General features: G+C 47.3%; 2 protein-coding genes across 9 annotated transcripts in view; both read right to left on the bottom strand.

Annotated features, from left to right (window-relative positions):
* Window positions 1-1,342: 1,342 nt before the first annotated feature.
* MLLT10 (MLLT10 histone lysine methyltransferase DOT1L cofactor) overlaps window positions 1,343-25,621 on the bottom strand; it is a 238,186-nt gene continuing 213,907 nt past the window's right edge. For 5 of the 8 annotated variants that reach the window (XM_077268350.1, XM_077268348.1, XM_077268345.1 and 2 more), the window contains 8 exons: window positions 22,324-22,399; window positions 18,709-18,863; window positions 9,105-9,293; window positions 8,088-8,173; window positions 7,382-7,731; window positions 7,166-7,268; window positions 6,710-6,916; window positions 4,932-5,984 (listed from right to left, as the gene is read on the bottom strand). In XM_077268350.1, the coding sequence (XP_077124465.1) occupies window positions 5,940-5,984; window positions 6,710-6,916; window positions 7,166-7,268; window positions 7,382-7,731; window positions 8,088-8,173; window positions 9,105-9,293; window positions 18,709-18,863; window positions 22,324-22,399 (1,211 nt within the window). In that variant the 3' untranslated portion in view covers window positions 4,932-5,939. Of the gene's footprint in view, window positions 3,831-4,931; window positions 5,985-6,709; window positions 6,917-7,165; window positions 7,269-7,381; window positions 7,732-8,087; window positions 8,174-9,104; window positions 9,294-18,708; window positions 18,864-22,323; window positions 22,400-25,621 lie in introns of those variants that run through there. The other 3 variants (XR_013216782.1, XR_013216783.1, XM_077268344.1) reach the window with 2 other exon arrangements.
* Window positions 15,118-16,463, bottom strand: LOC143782056 (lamina-associated polypeptide 2-like). Its single transcript, XM_077269155.1, has 2 exons — window positions 15,755-16,463; window positions 15,118-15,679 (listed from the first exon to the last, which is right to left on the bottom strand). The coding sequence occupies exons 1-2, from the start codon at window positions 16,111-16,113 to the stop codon at window positions 15,118-15,120; spliced, it is 921 nt and encodes a 306-aa protein (XP_077125270.1). The 5' UTR covers window positions 16,114-16,463.

The raw sequence follows: 25,621 nt of genomic DNA, 5'->3' as shown, positions 1-25,621 counted from the left end.
GCTGTAGGAGAACTGAACACTCGCTTCTGTTGTACAGACCCCGGAAGTGAAGGATGACGATGAATTTTTGACAGAACCTTTAAAATCTACAACTCTAGGGAAAGTTTCCCTTCTAAATAAGCTTTCCCCATGAACAACTGTGTCATGGGGAAAGCCACTAGTGGTGAATATACTTTTATATGCTCAAATTCTTGTGGTGAAAATAACGTCACATTTTTTAAAGTGTTTCCTAAGGGAAAAACGTTACAATTTAGGCACTGTGTAATCAAAAAGATGCAAAAAAAAATCTATGAAAATGCTTTGGACACTTCTACATTGAACAGAAAACACTAATGGAAATAACTGAAACCAGAGTTTTCAAAAGTGGTTTACAATAGAAAACTCGTCTTTATTGACTGTTGTAAAGAAGCTCAGTGTGAACAGGGTCTTAATACTCAGCCTTTACGGGTCAGAATACTCAGCCTTTACGGGTCCAGAATACTCAGCCTTTACGGGTCAGAATACTCAGCCTTTACGGGTCAGAATACTCAGCCTTTACGGGTCAGAATACTCAGCCTTTACGGGTCAGAATACTCAGCCTTTACGGGTCAGAATACTCAGCCTTTACGGGTCAGAATACTCAGCCTTTACGGGTCAGAATACTCAGCCTTTACGGGTCAGAATACTCAGCCTTTACGGGTCAGAATACTCAGCCTTTACGGGTCAGAACAGGATATGGGAGTAGGAAGAAGTGTTGCTGTATGAATGAGAATATAGATGCTGTATTCTGCTAACTTCCCGGTCCTATAGAAAAGGGACAGATCTGTAGGACGCTCCAATGTAGTGGGGGTCTCAGCGGTGAGACCCCAGTGATCATACCTTGATCATATGTCCTATAAATCGGTGATACTTTTTGTTAATAGACCCTTTTATGTACTTTATTACTTTTAGTTTTAATAAAAACTAAAGAGAAATGTGTGATGAAGGCTTCTTGCCAAACGCCACTTTTGCCTGCCTTACAATCCGGTCTGGTTTCCATCATTTTTTCATATCGTTATCTATATGATCTCATATTACTCTACTAAATCCTGCAGATTACCGGGACATGGAGTTTTCTTCCCATTGTGATATCTTTAAAATGTGCCTTTATTTTGTTGTTGCTGTAATGAAGTTTTGTCTCGTCTGTGCGCCTGAAGTCTAGATTCCTGATAAAAGGCTGCGGCGGTACGTGGATGACCCCGCTTCCCACCCACACAACTATCTGTACACACGTGCAACCGCAGAGACGTGCGGGAAGACGAAGGCAGGACGCGATGACCCGAGCCGTCTGCTAATCACATAATAATGCAGCCGAGCCGCTGTGTACAATATTAAAATTTATTCTGAAAACTCCTGTACATTTCTCTTAATACACGTGGATTTTTGACATCTAAGTAATAGCACAAAACCAATTTGTTTGAGCAGCCGGCGACCATAGAAAACTGCCCGCTTCTTACAGAAGAGAGTGTACAAAAATCACTTTACCAAGGTCTTAAAATCCCCCTGAAAATATAAAAATAAATTAACTTTAATTTGTATTTTTTTTTTTATTGTTTTCTCTATTTGCCGATTAGAAATATTACAAATCAGAATATTATTGTTATCATATCAACTTTAACAATACAAAACAGATCCACGAAAAAAAAAAAAAAAAACTCTCCGTATGTACAGAATGAGGTAAGGGCTGAGCAGTAACAACCTGCAAGACACATTACTGGAGGTCCGTGTGGTCTCCGTCACACAGCGGAGGTGAAATTGCAGTGGGGTCTATTTCTCTATTACCATTAATAATGCAGACAAGTACAGATCAGCAGCCATCCTACCGACCGCGCGATCCCGATAGCTCTGCGTGCAAGGATATGAAGCCGGGCCGGAGGGTGTCAATGACAAGGACCATTAGGGAGCAACTCAATAACCAATGTGACGTTCCTGGGCGTTTCGGCCCATTGTGCTGATAGCACAGGTAATATGGACTCGTAGGTTGTCCCTATAACAATCCATACCGGCTGCCACAGGATAGGTGAAAACTGTATGGTCACTGGGACCCAGCCAATAACAAGTGTAGGGTGAAAGGAGCGCTACTGAGCATGTGCGACCACTGCTGCGTTCCCCGTGGTCAAGAATGCTCACTACCGTGACTTTTGGAATCCCCGTTCTTAGATTAGCGGGGGGTCCCAGCTGTGTTTAGTGGATAAATGTCTACAGAACAACCCCCTCTAAGTGTTGCTATTCACCGACTGCAAACATACAGTTTCTGCTTAGGCACTCCATTGTTATCCTGAACCAAAAAATGGAAGACCGTCCAGAGAAGGAGGGAAATACAACCCCAGAACTGTTCTCTGGGTGTTTCCAATCTCAGCCCCTTTTATATGTCTTATTAGAACATATTGACGTCACAGATGGGTGTCCTCTGATCCGGACCCCCCACCCGATCCCCTCTATAAACCCAGTAAAAGGGACAGAAGAATGAATTCTCTAACCCAGCCTCAGAAAGTGGTCTTATACGTAAAACTGTAGGACCCCCTCAAGGAATGATCGGGGCACTATCCGATGTGCTTGGAGCAAACTTAATAGTTCAAAGTTTTCCCACATCAGTTGCTCCCTAATGTCCGAGGGGATGTATAACGGGGGGCAGCAATGGTTGACAAGAGAAGCCTCTAAACTTCTGGGAATTGAGTGGAAAAATAATTTCACTAGTATTTTTTGTTTCAGCTTCATTCCTTAAAAATAAGGAAAAAAAATATATTTTTTTTTGCAGGACTAAGACTTTTAAAGTCAAGTTTTCCAATTCCCTTTCTTATTTTCTACTTTGTGGGTCTCAACATCTTTCCATTTGTTTAGATCAGCAAATTACAGCAATGAGCACACACCGTCCAGGCCATAGGGGGTCATCTCCGCACAGTCAGCCCCCCAATAAAAGAGCTGTCAAACTGCCGATTACGCTGGAGAACAACATACTTTTTCTCTGTAAAGGCCACAGAGCAAACCTAGTATTACCTGCTGTCTATCCGTGGAAAATACGAATCTGCCAGAGCAGGGGCAATATAGACAGAGATGGTCCTAATGGACCAACCCCTTTAATAATTCAGAGCTCCGGCAACGGCAGGAATATAAATCTGAGCTGGCATGGTGTATGCGCCGGGACACTGCTGAACATGGCAATTGTTGGTATTTCCAGCAAAACAGTAAAAACGTTAAATGCCGCTACTCTTAGTCCTAGGAATACCTACATTATATGGGCAATTCCTGTAAATTCCACATATTCTTCCAATCTTGTAACTGTGCTATAAAATAAAATGGTGCCACGTAATTAGAGATCTGATGTAAGAACCCAAAAGTGTGGGAATTCTCTCCGCAGTTGCGTATCTCATTGCTAGGAAATAAATGACCAGTGACCACAGTCGGCATCACTGGCACAGAATAACCAGTGACCACAGTCGGCATTAGTGGCACACAATAACCAGTGACCACAGTCGGCATTAGTGGCACACAATAACCAGTGACCGCAGTCGGCATCATCAGTGGCACACAGTAACCAGTGACCACAGTCGGTATCAGTGGCACACAATAACCAGTGACCACAGTTGGCATCACTGGCACAGAATAACCAGTGACCACAGTCGGCATTAGTGGCACACAATAACCAGTGACCACAGTCGGCATCATCAGTGGCACACAATAACCAGTCACCACAGTCGGTATCAGTGGCACACAATAACCAGTGACCACAGTTGGCATCACTGGCACAGAATAACCAGTGACCACAGTCAGCATTAGTGGCACACAATAACCAGTGACCACAGTCGGCATCACTGGAATAGAATTCTCAGTGACCACAGTCGGCATCAGTGGCACACAATAACCAGTGACCACAGTCGGTATCAGTGGCACACAATAACCAGTGACCACAGTCTGCATTACTGGAATAGAGTAACCAGTGATCGCAGTCAGCATCATCAGTGGCACACAATAACCAGTGACCACAGTCGTCATCAGTAGTGTTGAGCGACACCGTCCGATACTTGAAAGTATCGGTATCGGAAAGTATCGGCCGATACCGGCAAAGTATCGGATCCAATCCGATACCCGATACCAATACAAGTCAATGGGACTCAAGTATCGGACGGTATTCCTGATGGTTCTCAGGGTCTGAAGGTGAGGAAACTCTCCTTCAGGCCCTGGGATCCATATTAATGTGTAAAAGAGAGAATTAAAATAAAAAATATTGCTATACTCACCTCTCCGACGCAGCCTGCACCTTACCGAGGGAAGCGGCAGCGTTCTTTGTTTAAAATTCGCGCTTTTCTTTCCTTACGTGAAGTCCCGGCTTTGTGATTGGTTGCGTCGCAGTCACATGGGCGACGCAACCAATCACAGCAAGCCGTGACGTAATTTCAGGTCCTTAAGGATTTTAAAATTACGTCCCGGCTTTGTGATTGGTTGCGTCGCAGTCACATGGGCGACGCAACCAATCACAAGCCGTGACGTCACGGGAGGCTGGACACGCGCGCATTTTAAAATGCGCGCTTGTCCAGCCTCCGTGACGTCCCGGCTTGTGATTGGTTGCGTCGCGATCAACCAATCACAAGCCGGGAGGCTGGACACGCGCGCATTTTAAAATGCGCGCTTGTCCAGCCTCCCGTGACGTCACGGCTTGTGATTGGTTGCGTCGCCCATGTGACTGCGACGCAACCAATCACAAAGCCGGGACGTAATTTTAAAATCCTTAAGGACCTGAAATTACGTCACGGCTTGCTGTGATTGGTTGCGTCGCCCATGTGACTGCGACGCAACCAATCACAAAGCCGGGACTTCACGTAAGGAAAGAAAAGCGCGAATTTTAAACAAAGAACGCTGCCGCTTCCCTCGGTAAGGTGCAGGCTGCGTCGGAGAGGTGAGTATAGCAATATTTTTTATTTTAATTCTCTCTTTTACACATTTTTACATTAATGTTGTTTCGATACCGATACCCGATACCACAAAAGTATCGGATCTCGGTATCGGAATTCCGATACAGCAAATATCGGCCGATACCCGATACTTGCGGTATCGGAATGCTCAACACTAGTCATCAGTGGCACACAATAAACAGTGACCACAGTCGACATCAGTGGCACACAGTAACCAGTGACCACAGTCGGCATCAGTGGCACACAACCAGTGACCACAGTTGGCATTAGTGGCACACAATAACCAGTGACCACAGTCCGCATCATCGGTGGCACACAGTAACCAGTGACCACAGTCGGCATCAGTGGCACACAAGTAACCAGTGACCACAGTCGGCATCAGTGGCACACAACCAGTGACCACAGTCGGCATTAGTGGCATAGAAGACAGATGGAGCCTCTAGTGCAATGTCGGCCTCATGTCTGCTCTGGGACCCTCAGTAACAGGCACTTTCATTGGAATAACATGGCGCTGTCCCCGCACCAACCCTTCTGTCTGTGCTCCCTGTAGTCTGCAAAACAGAACGTCAACGGCAGGAAAACCTGTGCGGTAACAATCATATTGTTCATTAATAGCAGTGACCGGTGGCAGGATTGCCCCGAGGTCTCACAAGCGCCGTCCCCCCACAGTCGGGACTCGCCAGTCACGTCCGGACCACAGTGTTTTTACCTTTCTCAGACTTATTACAGCCAAATATCAGTGCAACAAAGTAACAAGAAAGTTACAATGAATAAATATCTGAAGCCTTGTGTGGCTGCTGCCGCCATCTTCTCCTCCCTCTGATATGGCGCGCTCGCCAGCACTTGGCAGCGTGCCGCTTCCCCATCTGGTGGAAGTATGATGGTGAATATGGAAGAAAGTCAAGAGGTCTTCATTTGCATTGTTTCTTTGCTATGGAAAAGGAAGACGTCATTTATTTTCAGAAAAGTCAAGTGCCAGCAGGGGGCCTGGAGCTCTGTCCACCTCACGTATCAGCTCTTATCTGCCATGACTGGTCCATTCTTTTCTCCAAGCCTCTGAGGAGAAAAGGAAATAATCAGCATATTATACTCCACCCCGGACCCCTTCCCCCAAATTACAAGCCTCCGGTTCCTTCGCACCAGCATGCCGGTCGCAGTACGTGCAATGGGACTTGGAAATAATAGTGAATTTTTTTCATCCACCTGTTTCCAGAGACCCCTGTTCTAGTGATCGATGGGGATTGTACAGGTGGGCCCCCAACAATCCTATGGATTTACGGTGACTTAATCCCTTTACATCAATACTGAGGAAAGGTGACACCAAAAAACCCCTTTAAGGGCATCGCAGCGAGGTCCTCTGCCCGGCAAGGCTGCATTCGCAAAACTGAAGATTTTATGACGTCTGACTGCGAGCAACATGACAACCTGATAAAGTAATAACTCACCTTTAATATCCCCCACGTTCCAGCGCCACCGCAGCTTGTCACATGCTATAAAATCACTCATGTGACCACTGCAGCCAATCACTGGCCTCAGCGGTCACGTGCCATACATGTACAAGCTGGACCACTAGTAGTTGTGCTGGAACGGTGAGAGGTTTGGAAGGCGACTTATGGTCACTTTATTACATTATCACATAGTCCGTTGTGTGTCATATATCATCATACCCTGGACAATCCCTTTAACATGAGTTATCATCCTTAATGCTTTTTCTTTAGGCGGTATGTTTGTGATAACCTGACTGAGGATCTCGGCTTGCGGACACATCTGTAAACACTTACTGTGACTTTGTGAACGGCGTTGTCGGTGTGCATGGCCAGGAAGGGGTTGGTGGCGGCAGAGTGCAGGGTGGCGGCCTGCGCTCCGGTCAGCAGGTTGTTGAGCGGTAGCTGCGCTGTGGCGGGGATCTGCAGATGCTGAAGATCTGGATGGTGGTGCTGCTGCGAGTGCTGCTGCATGATCTGATACAGCAGGGCATGGTGCTGCTCCTGGGGGGGGCAGAAATACAAGAAAAATGTAGGCGTACAGTTTGGGCTCCATAAAGGAGTCCGCAAATATCTGTGACTTGTATGCACAACACTCATCCCTCTCATGGCAGAACCACCACTAGGGGGCAGTCCGCTCTGCAGTGCTCGTCTTATCACAACCTGCAGGACGTGATTGTTGGAGACTTGTGGAAACCATCATCAATAGTCCGTACGATGGAATGTCAGAGCCGTAGGTGGAAGCGCCCTTACCGGAGTCAGCTGATGGGAGCTCAGGAGCTGCTGGAACTGCTGGTGCTGCTGATGGAGGAAGAGCTGCCTCTGCTGATCCGAGAGGAGTCCCAATCCCGAGGCACTGCAACAAGGAACAGCCCCCATTAATAATAATGGCGGTCGCGCCGACGGTAAGGGGGCACAAACAGCGGGCGAGCTAAAGTGCGCTAAGCAGCAGATCATCATGTCACTGACCTGTTTGCTAAAGTAGAAGCGATCGGGTGTGTGACGTTGGGCAATATCGCCCCGTGAGTCAGGGCAGTGGTTTGGGGTAATGCCGCCGGAGTCTGAATCACTCCGTTCAAGGCCCCAACAATGCCATTAATGGCCAGCTGGTTGGCTGGAAGAGCTCCAATTATTGCACCCACTCCCGGCATGGCAGGAAGAGCTGGCGTGACTGACTGAATGCCACTTGTTAGTGTTCCCATGGTGACACCATTGATTCTCTGCACCCCTTGGACTTGCTGTGCCGGACTCTGACCATCAGGGGGCGGAGTGGAGAGCGAGGAAGAACTGCTGGTGCTTTGCCTGCTTGATGTCAGCTCCTTAAAGAGAAAAAAAAAAAAAATCACGGTAATAAGTGAGATCTTCGCTGCAATGTCTCCACGAGCTAAGACCCTCCGCAATGACGGGAGAGACCCTTTATTCATGAGAAATACAGATATTGATTAATATCAGACAAAACGCATTCACAGTGGTCTTTAGAAAAGTGTTTGCCCATCCCTCAATATGGCCGCCTGAGCGGTGACAGGTCTTCATGGAGTACAGTGACCTTTCAATTGGCCGGACGTGCAGAGAATACATAATGGTGGTGCCGGTGCTCGCCGTGTCACATACCAGTAACACTGCGATTACCGGCAGCACCGGATCTTGCATTCACCCTGAATATCTCACCACGTACCTGATGTGGGGCTGGATGGGAGCCCTCTGGCTGGAAGTTTCCAAGGTGCGGACTTTTACTGATGCCCAGTGCGTCTGTACCGGATACTGCAAAGGAGGAAATATGGCGGGTTATCATAGGACGGACAACGACGCTCCAATCCTAAATGCCTCCAGAGATGAGAGGATTACACACGGAATAAAGCACAGTGCAGGCAGGCTCCCGGGTGATTCATGAAGGGTGGCGCCACAACAAGCAACAACCACTGCTAAAGCTCTAAAGGAGCGACGCAAAACTGAACCTCCCACCATACACCAACAGTGGCGAAGTTGTGGTTTAGAGAGATCCATGATGTAGAGGCAGAGACCCTGATTCCAGAGATGTGTCACTTACTGGACTGCTTGCTTTCATTTTGATACAATCACAGCTTTCTCTGCTGCAGAGCTCAGAATGCTGAGCGCTATATAGTCCCTCCCCCACCACTGATTGGCAGCTTTCTGTGTACACTGTGAATAGGCAGAAAGTAGCCAATCACGGTTGGAGGAAGGGTTACCCAGACCATTTGAATAGGAGACATAAGGCACCTTGTCCTGTAATGATAATCTCCTGATGATAAAACACTGATCTTATTGAAGCAGGAAAAAACAGCCCAGTAAGTAACACAAACAAAACCTAACATATTATCTTTAACAGCAGCTTGGAAGATACAGCTTGCAGGTTGTGGCTATGTAGGAGGTGTCAGCAACCTTCTGCCCTCCAGCTGCTATGAAACTACAACTCCCAGAATTTCCTAAAGGCGACCTGTCGGGAGCAGTAATTTCACAGAAGCTGGAGGGCCAAAGGTTGCAAGACATTCACAGGTTTTGTAAGGAGGGGATTGTGGGTTATCTGGACTATATGTCCTCCTCACAGGTCCAGGCTCGCCTGCACTGCTAGATGAAATAATGAATCCAACCGCACAGGAGAGGAGACAAGGAGGTTTCATATGGGACAGGCCGGTGTATAGCAGTCCTGCACCCGAGTCCTGTATGTGCTTACCATGCTGTAACGGGTATGTGGGCACCTGAGGAGACGCGCTATGGCTGGAGGATATGGCCGGGAAGGGCACGGACAGCTGGGCATTCAGGAGCTGCAGACGCTCCTTCTTGGCAGTGAGGTTCTTGATCTGCTCCTCCAGTCGCCGGTTCTCCACTTGCAGCTGGTGCAGGGACTTCAGCATCCCCAGAACTAGGAGCGACAGAAAAAGAGAAAACCGGGGTGAGATCATTATACCCAACGGCTGGAAATAACACAAACCTCCCAGTGATGCGGAAAAGAGCGGATTATTCCAGTCCGTCCCTCAGAGCAGGGAATATGTCATTCAGAGGTCTAGGAAAGCTGGATGGCTCCCCCTATATGGGCAGTAAGAGCAGCCACAATGGTTGTCTGCCAGATAACTCCTATACATCTGTACAGGATATTACAGTGCATCTCCGATTACTTACACCAGGCCGGACCCTCGGCCCACACCAGGCCGGACCCACACCAGGCCAGACCCTCGGCCCACACCCGGCCGGACCCACACCAGGCCAGACCCTCGGCCCACACCCGGCCGGACCCACACCAGGCCAGACCCTCGGCCCACACCAGGCCGGACCCACACCAGGCCAGACCCTCGGCCCACACCAGGCCGGACCCTCGGCCCACACCAGGCCGGACCCTCGGCCCACACCAGGCCGGACCCTCGGCCCACACCAGGCCGGACCCTCGGCCCACACCAGGCCGGACCCTCGGCCCACAACAGGCCGGACCCTCGGCCCACACCAGGCCGGACCCTCGGCCCACACCAGGCCGGACCCTCGGCCCACACCCTCGGCCCACACCAGGCCGGACCCTCGGCCCACACCAGGCCGGACCCTCGGCCCACACCAGGCCGGACCCTCGGCCCACACCAGGCCGGACCCTCGGCCCACACCAGGCCGGACCCTCGGCCCACACCAGGCCGGACCCTCGGCCCACACCAGGCCGGACCCTCGGCCCACACCAGGCCGGACCCTCGGCCCACACCAGGCCGGACCCTCGGCCCATTTTATGCTATGTTTTCTTATGTTTTAATTCAAAGTGTCCAGTTGCTGCCCTTATGAAAATGCCACTATGTAAGAACAATCTATAGGAAATATACTTGAGGCTTAATAATTTACTAATTACAAAGCGACCCGATAAGTTGCCAAGCTGGAGGCTGAAAAGGCGACAAAGGCTAGACAGGAAAGGGTTAATAATCGACATTTAGACCCGCATGTGACAGTCACATGTATCCTAATAAATGACCTGATCTGATATAACGGGGGCAGGATGCGCTAGTACGGCACAGGATTCCCTTTCCTCTCCCGCTATGGAGGGGTCGCTCCTAAGCAGATTCTGACCAAAGCGATCCCTGGACCAGAAATGTCCTGCTCTTTGATGACATTGACATGAGCAGATTTTCCCGGCAGGTCCTCGTGGCGCCACATGAGTGAGATACTGGCAAACGTCACCGTCACGCCGATCAACACCAGCGAGCGAAACGCAACCCGAGCTCCGGCTACAGGGGGACCGACTGCGACTTTATCCAAACGCCACAGTCCCTCCCTAGTATATGCACAAATGTTTTCCTCCCCGTCAGCCAAGCTCCGTTTTAGTTCCCCCCCCCCCCCCCTTTTTTTTTCCAGAAATTAAACGTGATTTTTTACAAGTGAGACTTTGCAGCCGCTGATGTGATACCTTGGGGAGAATTGTATTCTGGAGCTTTCACTCCCCATAGAAGAAACACAATACTGATGGGATTACCGACCGGACCCTGGAAATAGCAGCCTGCTCACTGATTCCTCTGCGTCCTCCCAGGAAGGGGAAAAAAAGCCCCCAAATGGTAAAAAATAAAAAAAATAAGAGGATCTCTATGGCTTAAATGGTTCTGCTGCTCCACAGCTTGTCTGGAGAGAATCGCGGACAGCGCACAATAAAGTTTTCTTTGTTTGCTTGACCTCTATTCCAGAAGATAAATCTGGATCAGGAATCGTCACATCTGGTCATTTCCCAAGGATTTCACTTGACCCCCTCCCTCTTTTTAAGCCAATACAAAGGGGCTCTTAGTGCGGCCAAATGAGATGCACGACAACGTGGGTAAACCTGTCCGCTCGCTATCATGTCTAAAGGATTATCCCTGCATGAATTTCCTTGCAATTAGCATTTTTTTCCAGGATCCCATTAATAGCAGATATAGGGTAAGTACGAGGACGTCCACTTCAGCGCCTAAGAAAACTTTTAACCTCCAATACTACAATCTCAAAATGTAGAAGATAAAAATCTAATTTTTAGCTATTTCTGCTAAGTTTGTGAATCAGAAGTGAGTCCAGAGCCTAAACAGAACGGAGGCCATTATTATTAATATTTACTATTATTATTATTCTTTTTCTTACATGGCGCTATCTTATTCCGCAGCGCTTACATAGGCCATAAAAATGGGGTTTGTCGGTACTAATTGGGGCTGCAAGGCAAACATCACAGAGGGACCCCGGCTCCAAAGCCCATTCATCAGCAGACGTATGTGCTGAAAACGGTAATTAGTCTTACCGATAATTGTATTTCCAGGAATCCATCCTGACAGCACCATGGAGGACGTCCTTCTTATCCATAGTGGGACAGGAAACCACGAGAGTTTAAAAGGACCCTCCCCACTCCACCCTTCAGTGATCTTCCAAAGTAACACATCTGGATGGATGCAAACAGAAAATTTATTCCGAACATAACAAGTTAAATACAAATGTTACTCCACATAAGTATATCACATATTTACATTAGGGAGGGAACCAACTGTGCGGTCAGGATGGATTCCTGGAAATACAATTATCGGTAAGACTAATTACCGTTTTCCAGGTCACCACCTGACAGCACCATGGAGAAGTACCAAAGGAAACTTCCTGTTCTAGGGTGGGACTACTGCCTGAAGCACCTTTCTGCCGAAAGCCACTTGGGAAGAGACTACGTCAAGTTTGTAATGTTTTGAAAAGGTGCTAATATTAGACCAAGATGCTGCCCTGCAAATTTGGTCTACCGAGGCCCCCCTTTCTCTGCCCAGGATGCGGACATAGCCCTGGATGAGTGAGCTTTAAGGCCTTCTGGAGGATCCTTTCCCTGTGCTTGATAAGCTATGCCGATAGTGGATCTAATCCAATCCATCTAGCAATGGTGGACTTAGAGGCTTTTTTCCCCCTATTAGGACCCCCGTAAAGGACGAAGAGATTGCTATCTCGCCTCCAAGCGCTAGTCATATCCAAATATTTTAGTACCGTTTCCCTAACATCTAAATTATGAAAAAAAGATTCTTTGTGATTTCTAGGGAATTGGCAAAAGGATGGAAGTATGACTTCCTGGTTTATATTAGAGACTGAAGCTACCTTGGGAAGGAATCCCGGGTCAAGCCTTAATACCAGCCTATCGTCAAATACCTGTAGATAGGGGTTCTGAATGGACAGAGCCTGAAGTTCCCCCAACCTTTTGGCCGAAGTGATGGCTACCAAGAAAACTGCCTTTAGGGTAAGATTGGTGACGCTTATATCTTTTTTTATATCGAAGTGCTCTTTACATAATTCATTAAGGACTAAGTTAAGGTCCCAGGGAGGGGTAACTTTCCTAATTACGGGTTTTAACCTCATAACTGCCTTAGAGAATCGAGCGATCCATGGGTGAGCAGCCAGGGAGGTATCATAAAATACGCTAAGGGCTGAAATTTGAACCCTTAGGGTACTTGGACTAAGCCCCTTCCTAAATCCCTGTTGTAGGAAGTCAAGGATTTTGGGTATGTTAGGACAATCAATGTCGATTGTTGTATCTCCACAAAAGCTGCAGAATGTCCTCCAGATTTTAAGGTATATCCTTGAGGTGACTGGTTTTCTACTTGCTAGTAGGATAGAAATTACATCTTCTGATAAGCCCTTTGCCTTTAGGATCTGCCGTTCAGGATCCATGCAGTTAATTGAAGATTTTCTGGGTTCTGATGGAGGACTGGACCCTGGGAGAGTAGGTCCCTTAACTCTGGAAGATGGTACGGGTCGTCTACTGCTAGTTTCCTTAGGAGAGGAAACCAGCTTCTTCCGGGCCAGAAGGGAACCACCAAGATCACCTGAGCTCTGTCCTCGCATATCTTCCTGAGGACCCTTGGTACTAAGGCCAGAGGGGGAAAGGCATACAACAGACCCCTGCTCCATGACAGAGAGGGCATCTATCCCTGCCGGATTCTCCTGGGGGTTCAGGGAATAAAATGTTGTTACCTTTGCATTTCTTCTGGTTGCGAATAGGTCGACAACCGGCGTTCCCCAGCGTCGACACAGGGTATCGAAAACCCTGCTGTTTAATTCCCATTCTGTGGGTGATAATTTTTTCCTGCTCAGGAAGTCCGCGATCTGGTTTCTTGAGCCTTCTAAGTGGACCGCTGAAATTGAGAGAACCGATCTCTCTGCCCAGGCGAAAATCTGATCCGCCAGGAGCTGTAGTTTCGGATGCCTTGGACCCCCCTGATGACGAAGGAAAGCTACCGTTGTAACGTTGTCCGAAAAGACCTTTAGGTGTCTGTTTTTTAACAAGGTCTGGGCTGAACGTAAGACCTTCCAAACCGCATGAAGCTCTCTGTGGTTTGATGAATTGTTGCTGTCTTCTAGGCTCCATTGTCCCTGGAAGTATCTTCCGAGTACCTGGCCACCCCAACCTTGTTGGCTTGCGTCCGTTGTCACCGTGACTGCTGGAGTCTGGACCCAAGAGACACCCCTCTGGAGGTTTTCCGACACCATCCACCACTGTAGGGACCGTCTGACCTGGTGGGATAGTAGGAACTCCTTGTCCAACGAAGACTGTCTTCTGTCCCATGATGTCAGAACCGACTTTTGTAACTGACGGGAATGGAACTGACTCCAGCTGACACATGGGATACAGGCTGTCATGATGCCAAGGATCTTCATTGCATCTCTTATTGTCACGCGACTTCTTGTGAACCGTCGAATCTTGTCTATTAGGCCGGATTGCTTTCCCTCTGGAAGAAATGACTTTCTGATCTTTGAATCTAGTATTACACCCAGAAACTGTCTTCTTGATTTTGGAGTTAGATGTGACTTTTCCCAGTTCAACACCCAACCTAGTTTCTGCAGTGTGGAGATTACCAACTGGGAATCGACATTGAGTTGCGCCACTGAGTCTGCTACTAAAAGGAAATCGTCGAGATATGGGATTATCGTGATATCCCGTTGTCTGAGATAAGCCACGATTTCTATGACGAGTTTTGTAAAAACTCTTGGAGCCGACGCTAAACCAAATGGGAGGCAACGGAACTGATAGTGGAAGATTGACCCATCCTTTTCCACCGCAAACCTTAGATATCTTTGATGATGTGGAAATATTGGAACGTGGTAATATGCACTTTTTAAGTCTAAAGTGCACATTACCACGTTCTTTCCTAGTAGGGGAATTGTGGAGCGGATGGATTCCATCTTGAACCTCTTGTACTGTAGCCATCTGTTTAGAGGCTTGAGGTTTATGATGGTTCGGGATTCTCCTGATGGTTTTTTTATAGAGAAAAGACCCGAATAGTGACCCGTCCCTATTTGATGAGGAGGAACAGGACATATCGCCCCCATCCGGAGGAGATCCTGAACATCCAGCCACATTGGGGAGACTGAAGAGAGATGGACGTTGGACACGAAATATCTCTCTGGGGGAATGGATTCGAATTCTATCCTGTATCCCTCAGATATAACCTGCAGGACCCATGGACTTCTGGTAATCTGTTCCCACTCCCTCAGGTAGTTCAGTAACCGCCCCCCTATCCTGGTGGCGTCATTTTTTACGGTACTCTGATCTAGGATTTGAGGAACCCTGATCTCTACTTTTGTTTCTATCACCCCCTTTCTGGTAGCTCCATCTACCTTGTTTACCTGTGCCCCTATAGTCAGATCTCTGACTGTAATAGGGCCTGCGAAAGGGCTGGAATTTTTTCTTTTTCTCTTCTGGAAACCCCTTCTTTTCATCAGAAGCCTTTTCCAGAATGTCATCTAATATAGGCCCAAAGACTGCCTCCTGAGAAGGGAATGGAACATAACTTGTTCTTTGAGTGGACATCCCCGGACCAACTTTTTAACCATATGGCCCTTCGAGCTGCATTTGACAATGACTGACCCCTAGCAGTGAATCTTACAGACTCTGCAGTAGCATCTGCCAGAAACCCCGTTGCTAGTTTTAATAAAGGGATAGCATTTACGAGAGATTCCCTAGGAGTCTTGGCTAACAATTGTTCTTTTAGATCGTCCAGCCACAGATGCATAGATCTCGCCACAGAAGTTGCTGCTATATTTGTGCGGATCACTGCAGCCGAACTTTCCCATGCTCTCTTTAGGAGACCATCGGCTTTCCTGTCCATAGGCTCCTTTAAATTTGAGGAGTCCTCGAACGGAATAGCAGTTCTTTTGGACACCTTTGCTAAGGGGATGTCGATCTTCGGTATATCCTCCCAGTCCTTGACCTCCTCATGGTCAAAAGGGAGGCGAAGTCTAAAGTCTCTTGGGATAGAAATCCTTCTCTCTGCCTCTTCCCATTCCTCCAATATCATTGAGCTGTGGGAAGAGGTGAAGGAGAGGTTAACGGTTATCAACTGAGAGCCCCGTGAGTGACCGGAGGCTGAGGCTTACCGAATGTGAGCATTAACCGGGAAGACCATTGATGTCTGAGATCGTAGGCCCCCGAACATCTCGTCCTGGATAGACTGGGTGGTTGAAGGCTCTTCCACCTGCATAGTCTGTCTTACTGCCCCCAGGAGCTCATCAGTATCAGTAGAAGAAAATAGGTACTTCTTCCCCTTATGAGGAGTTTCTCTGTCCAACTCCTCTTCCTCCATGTCAGATTCAAAGGAACTGTCCTCTGAAGACGGATCCGATTCCCTCTGCCTTTTCTTAGACCTGGGAGGATCCTGGATATCAGACTGGATTGATTGGGGAGTAGATAAGTTAGAGATCGAAGCCTGCACTTCTTCTCTAACCATGGTTCTCATGCTTGTAAGTAGGGAGGCCTGCTCCTCTCCTACAATACGAGCCGTGCAGGACTCGCAGAGAGGCTTCTGCCATGAGACGGAAAACTTTGTGGCACATATAGGGCATTTTTTAGACTTGCCAGCTTTCCTATCACCGGATGAGGGACGCCCCTAAAATAGATAAAAAGACCGCAGACGGTAATTTTAGTAGGGGCTGTAGGGAGCATACCTCCTAGAGGAGACTGACGTGTGCCTGAGTCATTACCTCCGTGCTGGCTGCAGCTACGGGTACTGAATCCTCCATTTCTCCTGCTGCTGCTGCCCTAATGCACGTGCACATACCTCTTTTATCCATGCTTTCATGTCCCGGATCTCCTCACCAAGGAGTGAAGAGGATGATCGCCCCTGCTGCTGGCCGCGACCCGGAAGTGACGCGCGCCGCAGCAGTGAACCGGAAGTGAGTCGCCGCCGGCGTCTCCGGCTGCTTCAGCTTTCTCAGATGCCTGATACCGATAGATCCGCCTGCGGAGGGAGCGTCCTTGCAGGACGAATATGCAGGTACATCAGGGGGCTTCATCCCGGGTCGAGAGCCCCCCCCAGGGGGAAGCGACCCATCCACCAGGAGCAGCGCTGCACTGGTGCTGCTGAGGGACCCGATTAATTGGGTGTCAGCAATACAGAGGACACGCAGTGGGAAGGGAGAGGCCGAGCCCCCCCGATCCACACTCTGTCTGGGACAGCGAATCTCTCGTCGTTCCCATCCACAGTGGGACAGGAAAAACACTGAAGGGTGGAGTGGGGAGGGTCCTTTTAAACTCTCGTGGTTTCCTGTCCCACTATGGATAAGAAGGACGTCCTCCATGGTGCTGTCAGGTGGTGACCTGGAAAAAGCTGATCTCAGGGGTAACCTCCAATTAGGGGGCTCCTTCACAAGAAAACCCCTGTAGCTGCCCTCATCTTCAGTGATGTAATGGCCAGAAAAGGAAATTAAAGGGAATGTCACATGAACAAGCATCACCTACAGGGTACAGAAAAAAACGGCAGGGAAGAGGGACAGGGAGTCTACACGTGAGTAGTATCCAGCGGGAATCCAAGCGAGTCTGCTAGCATGTGTCTGATGGGCGACGATCCCACTGGTGCATTCCACAAACGTAGGAAAAGGACAGGATATGTTTCCGGCACAACAACCCAATAAGAGGAAAAAAGTTTATTTGGACATGATTAAAAATAAACAACAACCTGTCGCGTTTCTGGTGCAACAGTGCACCCCAGTCATAGGATATAGTGAGAACATAAAAAACAAACAGCGACCGAGAGCGGGGAAAGACCGAGAGCGGGGAGAGGCCGAGAGCGGGGAGAGGCCGAGAGCGGGGAGAGGCCGAGAGCGGGGAGAGGCCGAGAGCGGGGAGAGGCCGAGAGCGGGGAGAGACCGAGAGCGGGGAGAGACCGAGAGCGGGGAGAGACCGAGAGCGGGGAGGGACCGAGAGCGGGGAGAGACCGAGAGCGGGGAGAGACCGAGAGCGGGGAGAGACCGAGAGCGGGGAGAGGCCGAGAGCGGGGAGAGGCCGAGAGCGGGGAGAGGCCGAGAGCGGGGAGAGACCGAGAGCGGGGAGAGGCCGAGAGCGGGGAGAGACCGAGAGGGGGAGAGACCGAGAGGGGGAGAGGCCGAGAGCGGGGAGAGACCGAGAGGGGTAGAGGCCGAGAGCGGGGAGAGACCGAGAGGGGGAAGAGACAGAGAGCCTCAGAATTGCTGATATAGGGGTTCACCGGCCCCAGTTCCTTCTCTGTTCAGCCGCGATGGAGCAGTTGCTTCCATCAGCCATACAGACATTGAATTGAACGGCGCGGTGTATGTATAGCCACAGCTTTAGTGGTAGTGAGTGTGAGTATGGGGGTCTCAGTGGTGAAATTCCAGCGATCACACAATATACTCCTATCCTATGCATCGTGAAACAATAATGGATAGTATTATAGCATAAAATGCTGCCAATGCCTGAAAAGAATTGTAAATGTCGCCGTATTTGTTCTTGTGATACACTAACGCCCGTATGTCATCAACGTACTCAATTGAAGAACGGATCTTCGGCACTTCAACATTTCCCAACCCATAAACCAGAATATATTTGCATTAGAGACCATGAATTCTATTAGTGCTGCCCCGGCTCACCGTCCTGTCCTCACTTCTTCACCCAGCATCCCGGGCACCTCTGGCGCTTACCATGTGAGCCGAGACGTCCTCGTGTCCAGGTGTGATGCACATCATGGCATTGCGGGGTCTAGGAAGGGCCAGAGGAGCCCCAGATGCCAGGAGGAGGATTCTCAGGCGAGGAAGTGCAGACTGGCTGCTATGGAGGACAGGACTGAATGCCGAACCAGAGTAACTCATCTCTAATTTCCATTGATTGTTGCTGGCTGGTCGGTCATATCATATGTCTATAACAATACTAAAGGTATAAATACATATACCACTGATACATATCAGAAAACTCTTGTCACAGGGATACACCCTTTAACTGGACATAAATCACAGGGTACACCAAAGGTGTATCCCTGTAACAATACTAAAGGTGTCTGCATGGAGGCGGCACAGGAGGTGGTAAGCCGGGCACTACTTACTGTCACTAGTCGCCCCTTGTTCCTGCAGGAATTGCTGTCCGTCACTCCACTGTCTCTCCAGAAGCTGCTCTATACTGGTCACCGGCAGGGGGGCGCTGTCCTGGTTGCCATTCCCAGACGGCTCATAGCGGATGGAGAGACTGTGCAGAGGGGACCTGCCACAAAGAAACATTCAGGTCAGAAATTATACAAAAAAAAAAAAAAAAAAGATTTAAAAAAAATCAGATACAATTATCCTATCCAAACTATGGCAGTGATCAGGGGGTGACTGGGAACAGCAGTCACATTATTCTCTCCATTATATCTGTGACTTCCTAAATGACCATAAGTAAGTGACAATTATTGAATGAAAATATAAAATGTCCTCCTTTATTAAGAATTAATCGAACAGTTAAAAATGTAGCGTCACATAAAATATTCGAACAGACAAAATCCCACTGGAACATAGAAAAAATTAAAAATGCAAGGATAAACTAGCACAAAAGTATGCAGTAGGCAATAGGTGCCTACTGGTAAGCAGATGTTGTTTGAAGTCTCCCTTATGATTTGGATTGTTACTTTTTAATGTTAGTGCTCCCTTAATAGGGTTACATTTCCGCCCCTACCAGGCTCCTCACAGCCATGTAGCTGCTAATTGCACCAAGGAATGCAGGACAAAGTTCTCCATCACGTAGGACTGGTAATTGTTCTAATATTGACATAGTTATTTAGGCAAAATACGGGTTTTCCATTGCAAACACACAAGCGCAGAGAACAGGTGACTCTCACGCGGCTCCTTCTAATGGGCCGTGGTAGCGAGATACAATTTCCCTAAAAAATGTACACAGGATTAAAAAGCTGTGATCAGTCTTTCAGCTGTCAGCCGGGCTCCGTCACAGGAGAGAATCCCATATCGGAAAACAAATGCAAAGTATTCTCGCTGGGAGCGCTAGTCAATCTGACTTATGATTGCAGGTCTGCTACCAGGAATCTGGGGCCCTCAAATGAATTGCTGGGACCATGATGGACGAGCACTTCCAAGGCGAGAGAATGGAGAACCACAGGGAACAAGCTCAAGTTGCTGAATGGAGCTCACTTATTTCCAAAGCTCGGGAATATCTGCCCCAATCTCCCTATTTATTTGATTAATTACTCATGAGACGGGGGAAGAAACGCATGCCGGACGTACAAAGCCTCTTCTACAAGATGTCTGAAAATAGTCAATTAATTATAAAATAAATCTTAATTAAATATATCCATTTACACCTTTAATCATTAGAACAATTTCAATAATGACTCCCCTCAAGAACCCCTCATTTTTGAGGGTAGTTTGTGTTGCTTCTATTATTCTGCCGTTAGTAAGCGTTCCCAGTAGTCGGACCCCTCTAATCTACCAATCATCTATGCAGTTTCAAACACTGCGTCCATCTGACTGTTCAAGGTAGATCATCCTAGAAAACTGGTGCAGCACGAGATGAGTTTTGGAGATTAGTTGCAATAGATCCCCTCCCCAAATGAGAACACAATGCCAACATGTATAGAGAAAATCTGGAAAAATAGAGGTTAGTGGATGTGAAGTAATCACTCATATAGCAGTGCACTAACACACACGTTTTTTTCTAACCATTATGCATCATCTCCCAGCAACATACATCCAGATCGGGACTGTCCAGCGCTCAGCGACTAATGTCCTACAAGTGATCGCACGTTCAGTTAGCGCTAATGTGGCAGACCTATCAACGGATATATGTGAGGTCATCCCATGCTGAGCCAGCACGCTGCTTGCCCTGCTTTCCATTACCTTTATTGGCTCCGGAAGATGGATGTTATTCACAAGAAGAAGATTTGCCGCTCTTCAAATATAGTTCGTAATGACAAAATAACAAATTATTGGCTTTAAGTGCTGTTCTGTTAGTTAGAGGACGCCAATTACTCGGTTAAAAGCTTCGCACATTACCTCCGATGTGTCCTGGAATTGCACAATTTGACTCCAAAACATCTAAAAAGCCACATACGCTCAATGATGAGAGAGGTTTTCAAGGCTGCCCACCCCAACAGAAAATGCTGTCCAAACCCAAAAGGTATGAAGACCCTCTACTGATGCTACAGTGTTACACAAAGTGGATCCTGTGATTTCAATTAAAGAGGTTGGTTCACAAGACAAATAACCTCATGTTCCGTATTCGGGCTTTTGGATATCATATAGGGGTTAGAACGAAGAACAGCTTTCCACGAGCAGACCCCATTCTGGCACACACGAGATTTCTTTGTATTACACCGACAGCCATTAAACATCAGAAGAAGAAGGGATCGGGGCAATCAGCTGTAAGACCCTGGACCTACATTTACAGAGGTTGTCCCCTGCTTTACAACCGATGACCTATCCTTAGGATAGGTCATTAATGTCTGACCGGTGGAGGTACGAAGCCCTGCCAGTCAGCTGTTATCGGTGCCGGAAGTGCTCAGTTACGGAGCCGCTACGTCTACGTAAAGTGGCCATGACTGGGTGAGCACTTCCGCCTGCCGCCAGCACGGGAACAGCTGGTCACCCCCCCACTGACCAGACATTGATGACCGCTACTAACTATGTTAAGTCCCGGACATCATCTTTACATTTCAGCTCCGGGACTGAAAAGTAGCATCACCTTAGCAATCTACTTTATTTTTATTACTGTTTCAGGGTATCCAAAATAAAAATTTCCTGTTCTATAAAAGTCTCGTATTGATTTGCATCTTCAGCTCATATGCAGATCTAAGAGTTTCCGTAGTAACAGACTACAAACAAATGCTGTAGTCAGACCTTACAGTCCACCATATCTTAGTCTACAGCAGTTTTCCCCAACTCCGGTACTCAAGAGCCATCAACAGGTCATGTTTTCAGGATTTCCTTAGTATTGCACAGGTGATTGAATGCTTGCCTGGCCAGGTGATGCAATTATCACCTGTGCAATACTAAGGAAATCTTGAAAACAAGACCTGTTGATGGTTCTTGAGGACCGGAGTTGGGGAACACTCGTCTACAGAATAGAAGCTAGTAAGGAATAGAGGAAAAATCTGTAAAAATTCTCCTATTTTAAATGGAATGGAAGAAAGAAAATTAGGCTGTAAAAGTGAACCTTCTTCGCTCATAACTAAACAAAAAATAAAAGGGAACGAGTGAAAACTCGGGCTGTTAGACATCAGACTTGGATGTCTCCTAGGTTGGCTCACGTACAGAGTTTGTTAGGGACTACTGGCGATATTAGTCCAGCTCGGTGTCCACCGTTGCACACTGATGTCCTGGAGGAAGATCTGTAGGCAATGACATGGCTGAAGACAACAAATAAGGGGTGTCACCGATGGCATAATGAGGTGCTAATAAAGATGAGCAGAAAACTAGAAGAACCATGTCTGCATGTTGCCAGGGCCAAGTGACGCCCCGCCAAGTGTCCCTGGAGGAAACCGGACAGCCTTTCAGCACATGTTTTAATATCATACAAAAGCAAATTCCTTGCTCCTCGGAGAATACCAGCAGCCATTTCTCCACGACCACAGGCTGTCTTTATTATTCCTTCAAATGTAAAAAAAAAAATCACTGTCCTCTGACGAGAGGTTTGTTCATTTTGGATGTGTGATTCCCGAGGAAAGAATACTCACTGCGGAGACAGGCTTCCTCTGGGGGAGACGACCTTCACGGCCAGACTGCGACCATTGTCTGCCAGATCTTGATCTGCTGTAAAACAGGTCAGAGAAGCAGATGTGTTACTGACAGTGTGCAGATCCAGCTCTACGTGTACAATATCGGCTCCCGTTAATGATAAATTGGGGACTTTTTTTTTCCCCTTGATTACGGTATTTTAACCAGATAGAAGCAACCCATTTTCAAATAAGAGTGAAATGACCTAATTTTACATAAACTATGTGTTGCCAATTAATAATTCCCAGCTCCCACTGAGCGGGGACTTTGACATCACAAAGCTTTTTATGCACGGCACAGCAGGCCGACTGGAACATGCGATCTGGCTTTCCTCAACATAAGCTACATCCGAAATGCTACAAACAACTGGAAAAAAGGGGGAAAAAACAAAAAAAACAGCTAAGTACGGGCAGCATAAACATTACAAAAAACAGTCATTCACTGCCAGAAGCCATTTCACTCTGCACAATGGAGATTTTGTATATATGAAGATTGTATCATGTTACATCTGATTGTTTAGGGGTATAAAAAAAAATATTTTTTTTTAGAAGTAAAAACACAAGGACAAGAGCAAATCTTTTGATTTCACTCAGAATGTATATAGGCATATCTATACATGGACACATTAAAACTACAAGCGATTTTTCATACTTCACGAGGGGAAAAACTGGATTATTAAAGCTGAAATCTCTGTTGCACGCAATCACTAGAAATAATTCATACACGACGGGGACATGCAGAGCTCGTCACAAAAAATATTTAATAATTAAAGCTTGAACAGAGTACATTAGAAACAATGTGCAGTTACCCCATCAGGGCTCACACAGTCACCAAGGCGTTATTCTATAGTATTTGTGTAAAGGCTTCACAGAACCCAGAGAAGAAACACACCTCAAAAAGCAGAAAATAAAATCTAAAACATCAACATAATAGAGAACAAGAAAATCAATAGAAAAACAAAAGAATCTACATTGGGAGTCTGACGAAGGGTAGATCACCTTCACACAAGTTCTTCACATTGATCTGTACGATCAGAGTAGGAAAGTGAATGATAAACTTCCTATCAATCGCAATACAGGGTAAATAAGTTTTCTTTTTAAAATGTACCTCAGTCCACTAAGTATAAACCCTTGCTTTTACCCTTGGCCACAAGGTTTAAACCTCTTCCTCTACTCTAGACCACCAGGGATAAACCCCTTCTTTTACATGACCACCAAGCATAAACCCCTTCTTCTACATGACCACCAAGCATAAACCCCTTCTTCTACATGACCACCAAGCATGAACCCCTTCTTCTACATGACCACCAAGCATGAACCCCTTCTTCTACATGACCACCAAGCATGAACCCCTTCTTCTACATGACCACCAAGCATGAACCCCTTCTTCTACATGACCACCAAGCATAAACCCCTTCTTCTACATGACCACCAAGCATAAACCCCTTCTTCTACATGACCACCAAGCATGAACCCCTTCTTCTACATGACCACCAAGCATGAACCCCTTCTTCTACATGACCACCAAGCATAAACCCCTTCTTCTACATGACCACCAAGCATAAGCCCCTTCTACACTACCACCAAGCATAAACCTGTTCTTCTAAACGACCACCAAGCATAAACCTCTTCTGCTACACACCCACCAAGAATAAACCTTTCTTCTACATAACCACCAAACATAAACCACTTCTTCTACATGACCACCGAGCACACACTCCTTCTACATAACCATCAAATATAAACCCCTTTGTCTACATGACCATCAAACATAAACCCCTTCTTCTACATGACCACCAAGCATAAACCCCTAAAAAAAATAAGAATGATCTAGAAGTAGTTGGGTTTACTTCGAAAGAGGAACATGAAACAACTATTGCCTTTTCTCCACCACTTTTATCCCCGTTGAACATTCTCTGCTCCATGCTATTGGTCCATTCATTCCCTGTGGTTGAGCCAGAAAAGTTGAGCAGCCCCATATAGCATGAATTGAGCAGTAGCCAGGTATCTTTTGTATGGCTAATTTTCATAATGGGGATAAAAGTGCCCCGTCTGGTATAAAAATTGTCCATTCTGACTATCAGTGCAGGTCCTGCAGACAGGTGATAACTTGTAATCAAGGACATCTCCTTTGAGTCTGTGTGAATCCAGCCTAAAGGTACCGTCACATTAAGCGACGCTGCAGCGATATAGACAACGATGCCGATCGCTGCAGCGTCGCTGTTTCATCGTTGTGTGGTCGCTGGAGAGCTGTCACACAGACAGCTCTCCAGCGACCAACGATGCCGAAGTCTCCGGGTAACCAGGGTAAACATCGGGTTACTAAGCGCAGGGCCGCGCTTAGAAACCCGATGTTTACCCTGGTTACCAGTGTAAATGTAAAAAAAAAACAAACACTACATACTTACATTCTGGTGTCTGTCGCGTCCCCCGGCGTCCGCTTCCCTGCACTGTGTAAGCGCCGGCCCTAAAGCAGAGCGGTGACGTCACCGCTGTGCTCTGCTTTACGGCCGGCCGGCGCTGACACATTCAGTGCAGGGAAGCCGCCGGCGGGGGACGTGACAGACATCAGAAGGTGAGTATGTAGTGTTTTTTTTTTTACTTTTACAATGGTAACCAGGGTAAATATCGGGTTACTAAGCGCGGTCCTGCGCTTAGTAACCCGATGTTTACCCTGGTTACAAGTGAACACATCGCTGGATCGGTGTCACACACACCGATCCAGCGATGTCAGCGGGTGAGCCAGCGACGAAATAAAGTTCTGGACTTCTAGCTCCGACCAACGATGTCACAGCAGGATCCAGATCGCTGCTGCGTGTCAAACACAACGATATCGCTATCCAGGACGCTGCAACGGCACGGATCATTATCGTTGTTAAGCTGTTCAGTGTGAAGGTACCTTAATAAATGGCTTCTGTACTAATGAACACATTTTCAACACATCTTGAATATCTTGTGTATAATGTATAAGATTTTAAACTATTTTGCCGCAATTAGTAAGAAACCATAAACCGTCAGTCCACGGATGATTATACACAGGCAGTAGCTGAATATTTTGAGCAGGGCTGTGGAATCGGGAGTCAATTTTCGGTGGAGTTGGCAGAAATATCTCCAACTATGGCTTCAAAAAGAAAACATTTAATTATTTTCTATAAATGATGGTGCAGAAAGGCCGGATGTTAACATTTTAGTATAATTATTAAACATGATCCATTTATGCAAAAGTCAGTCATAAAGTTGATGTCAGAGTGTGGAGAAA

The sequence above is a fragment of the Ranitomeya variabilis genome, chromosome 6, assembly GCF_051348905.1.
Source record: "Ranitomeya variabilis isolate aRanVar5 chromosome 6, aRanVar5.hap1, whole genome shotgun sequence".
Taxonomy (NCBI): Eukaryota; Metazoa; Chordata; class Amphibia; order Anura; family Dendrobatidae; genus Ranitomeya; species Ranitomeya variabilis.
The sequence above is the reverse complement of the archived record's forward strand: the minus strand, read 5'-3'. Positions and strand labels throughout refer to the sequence as shown.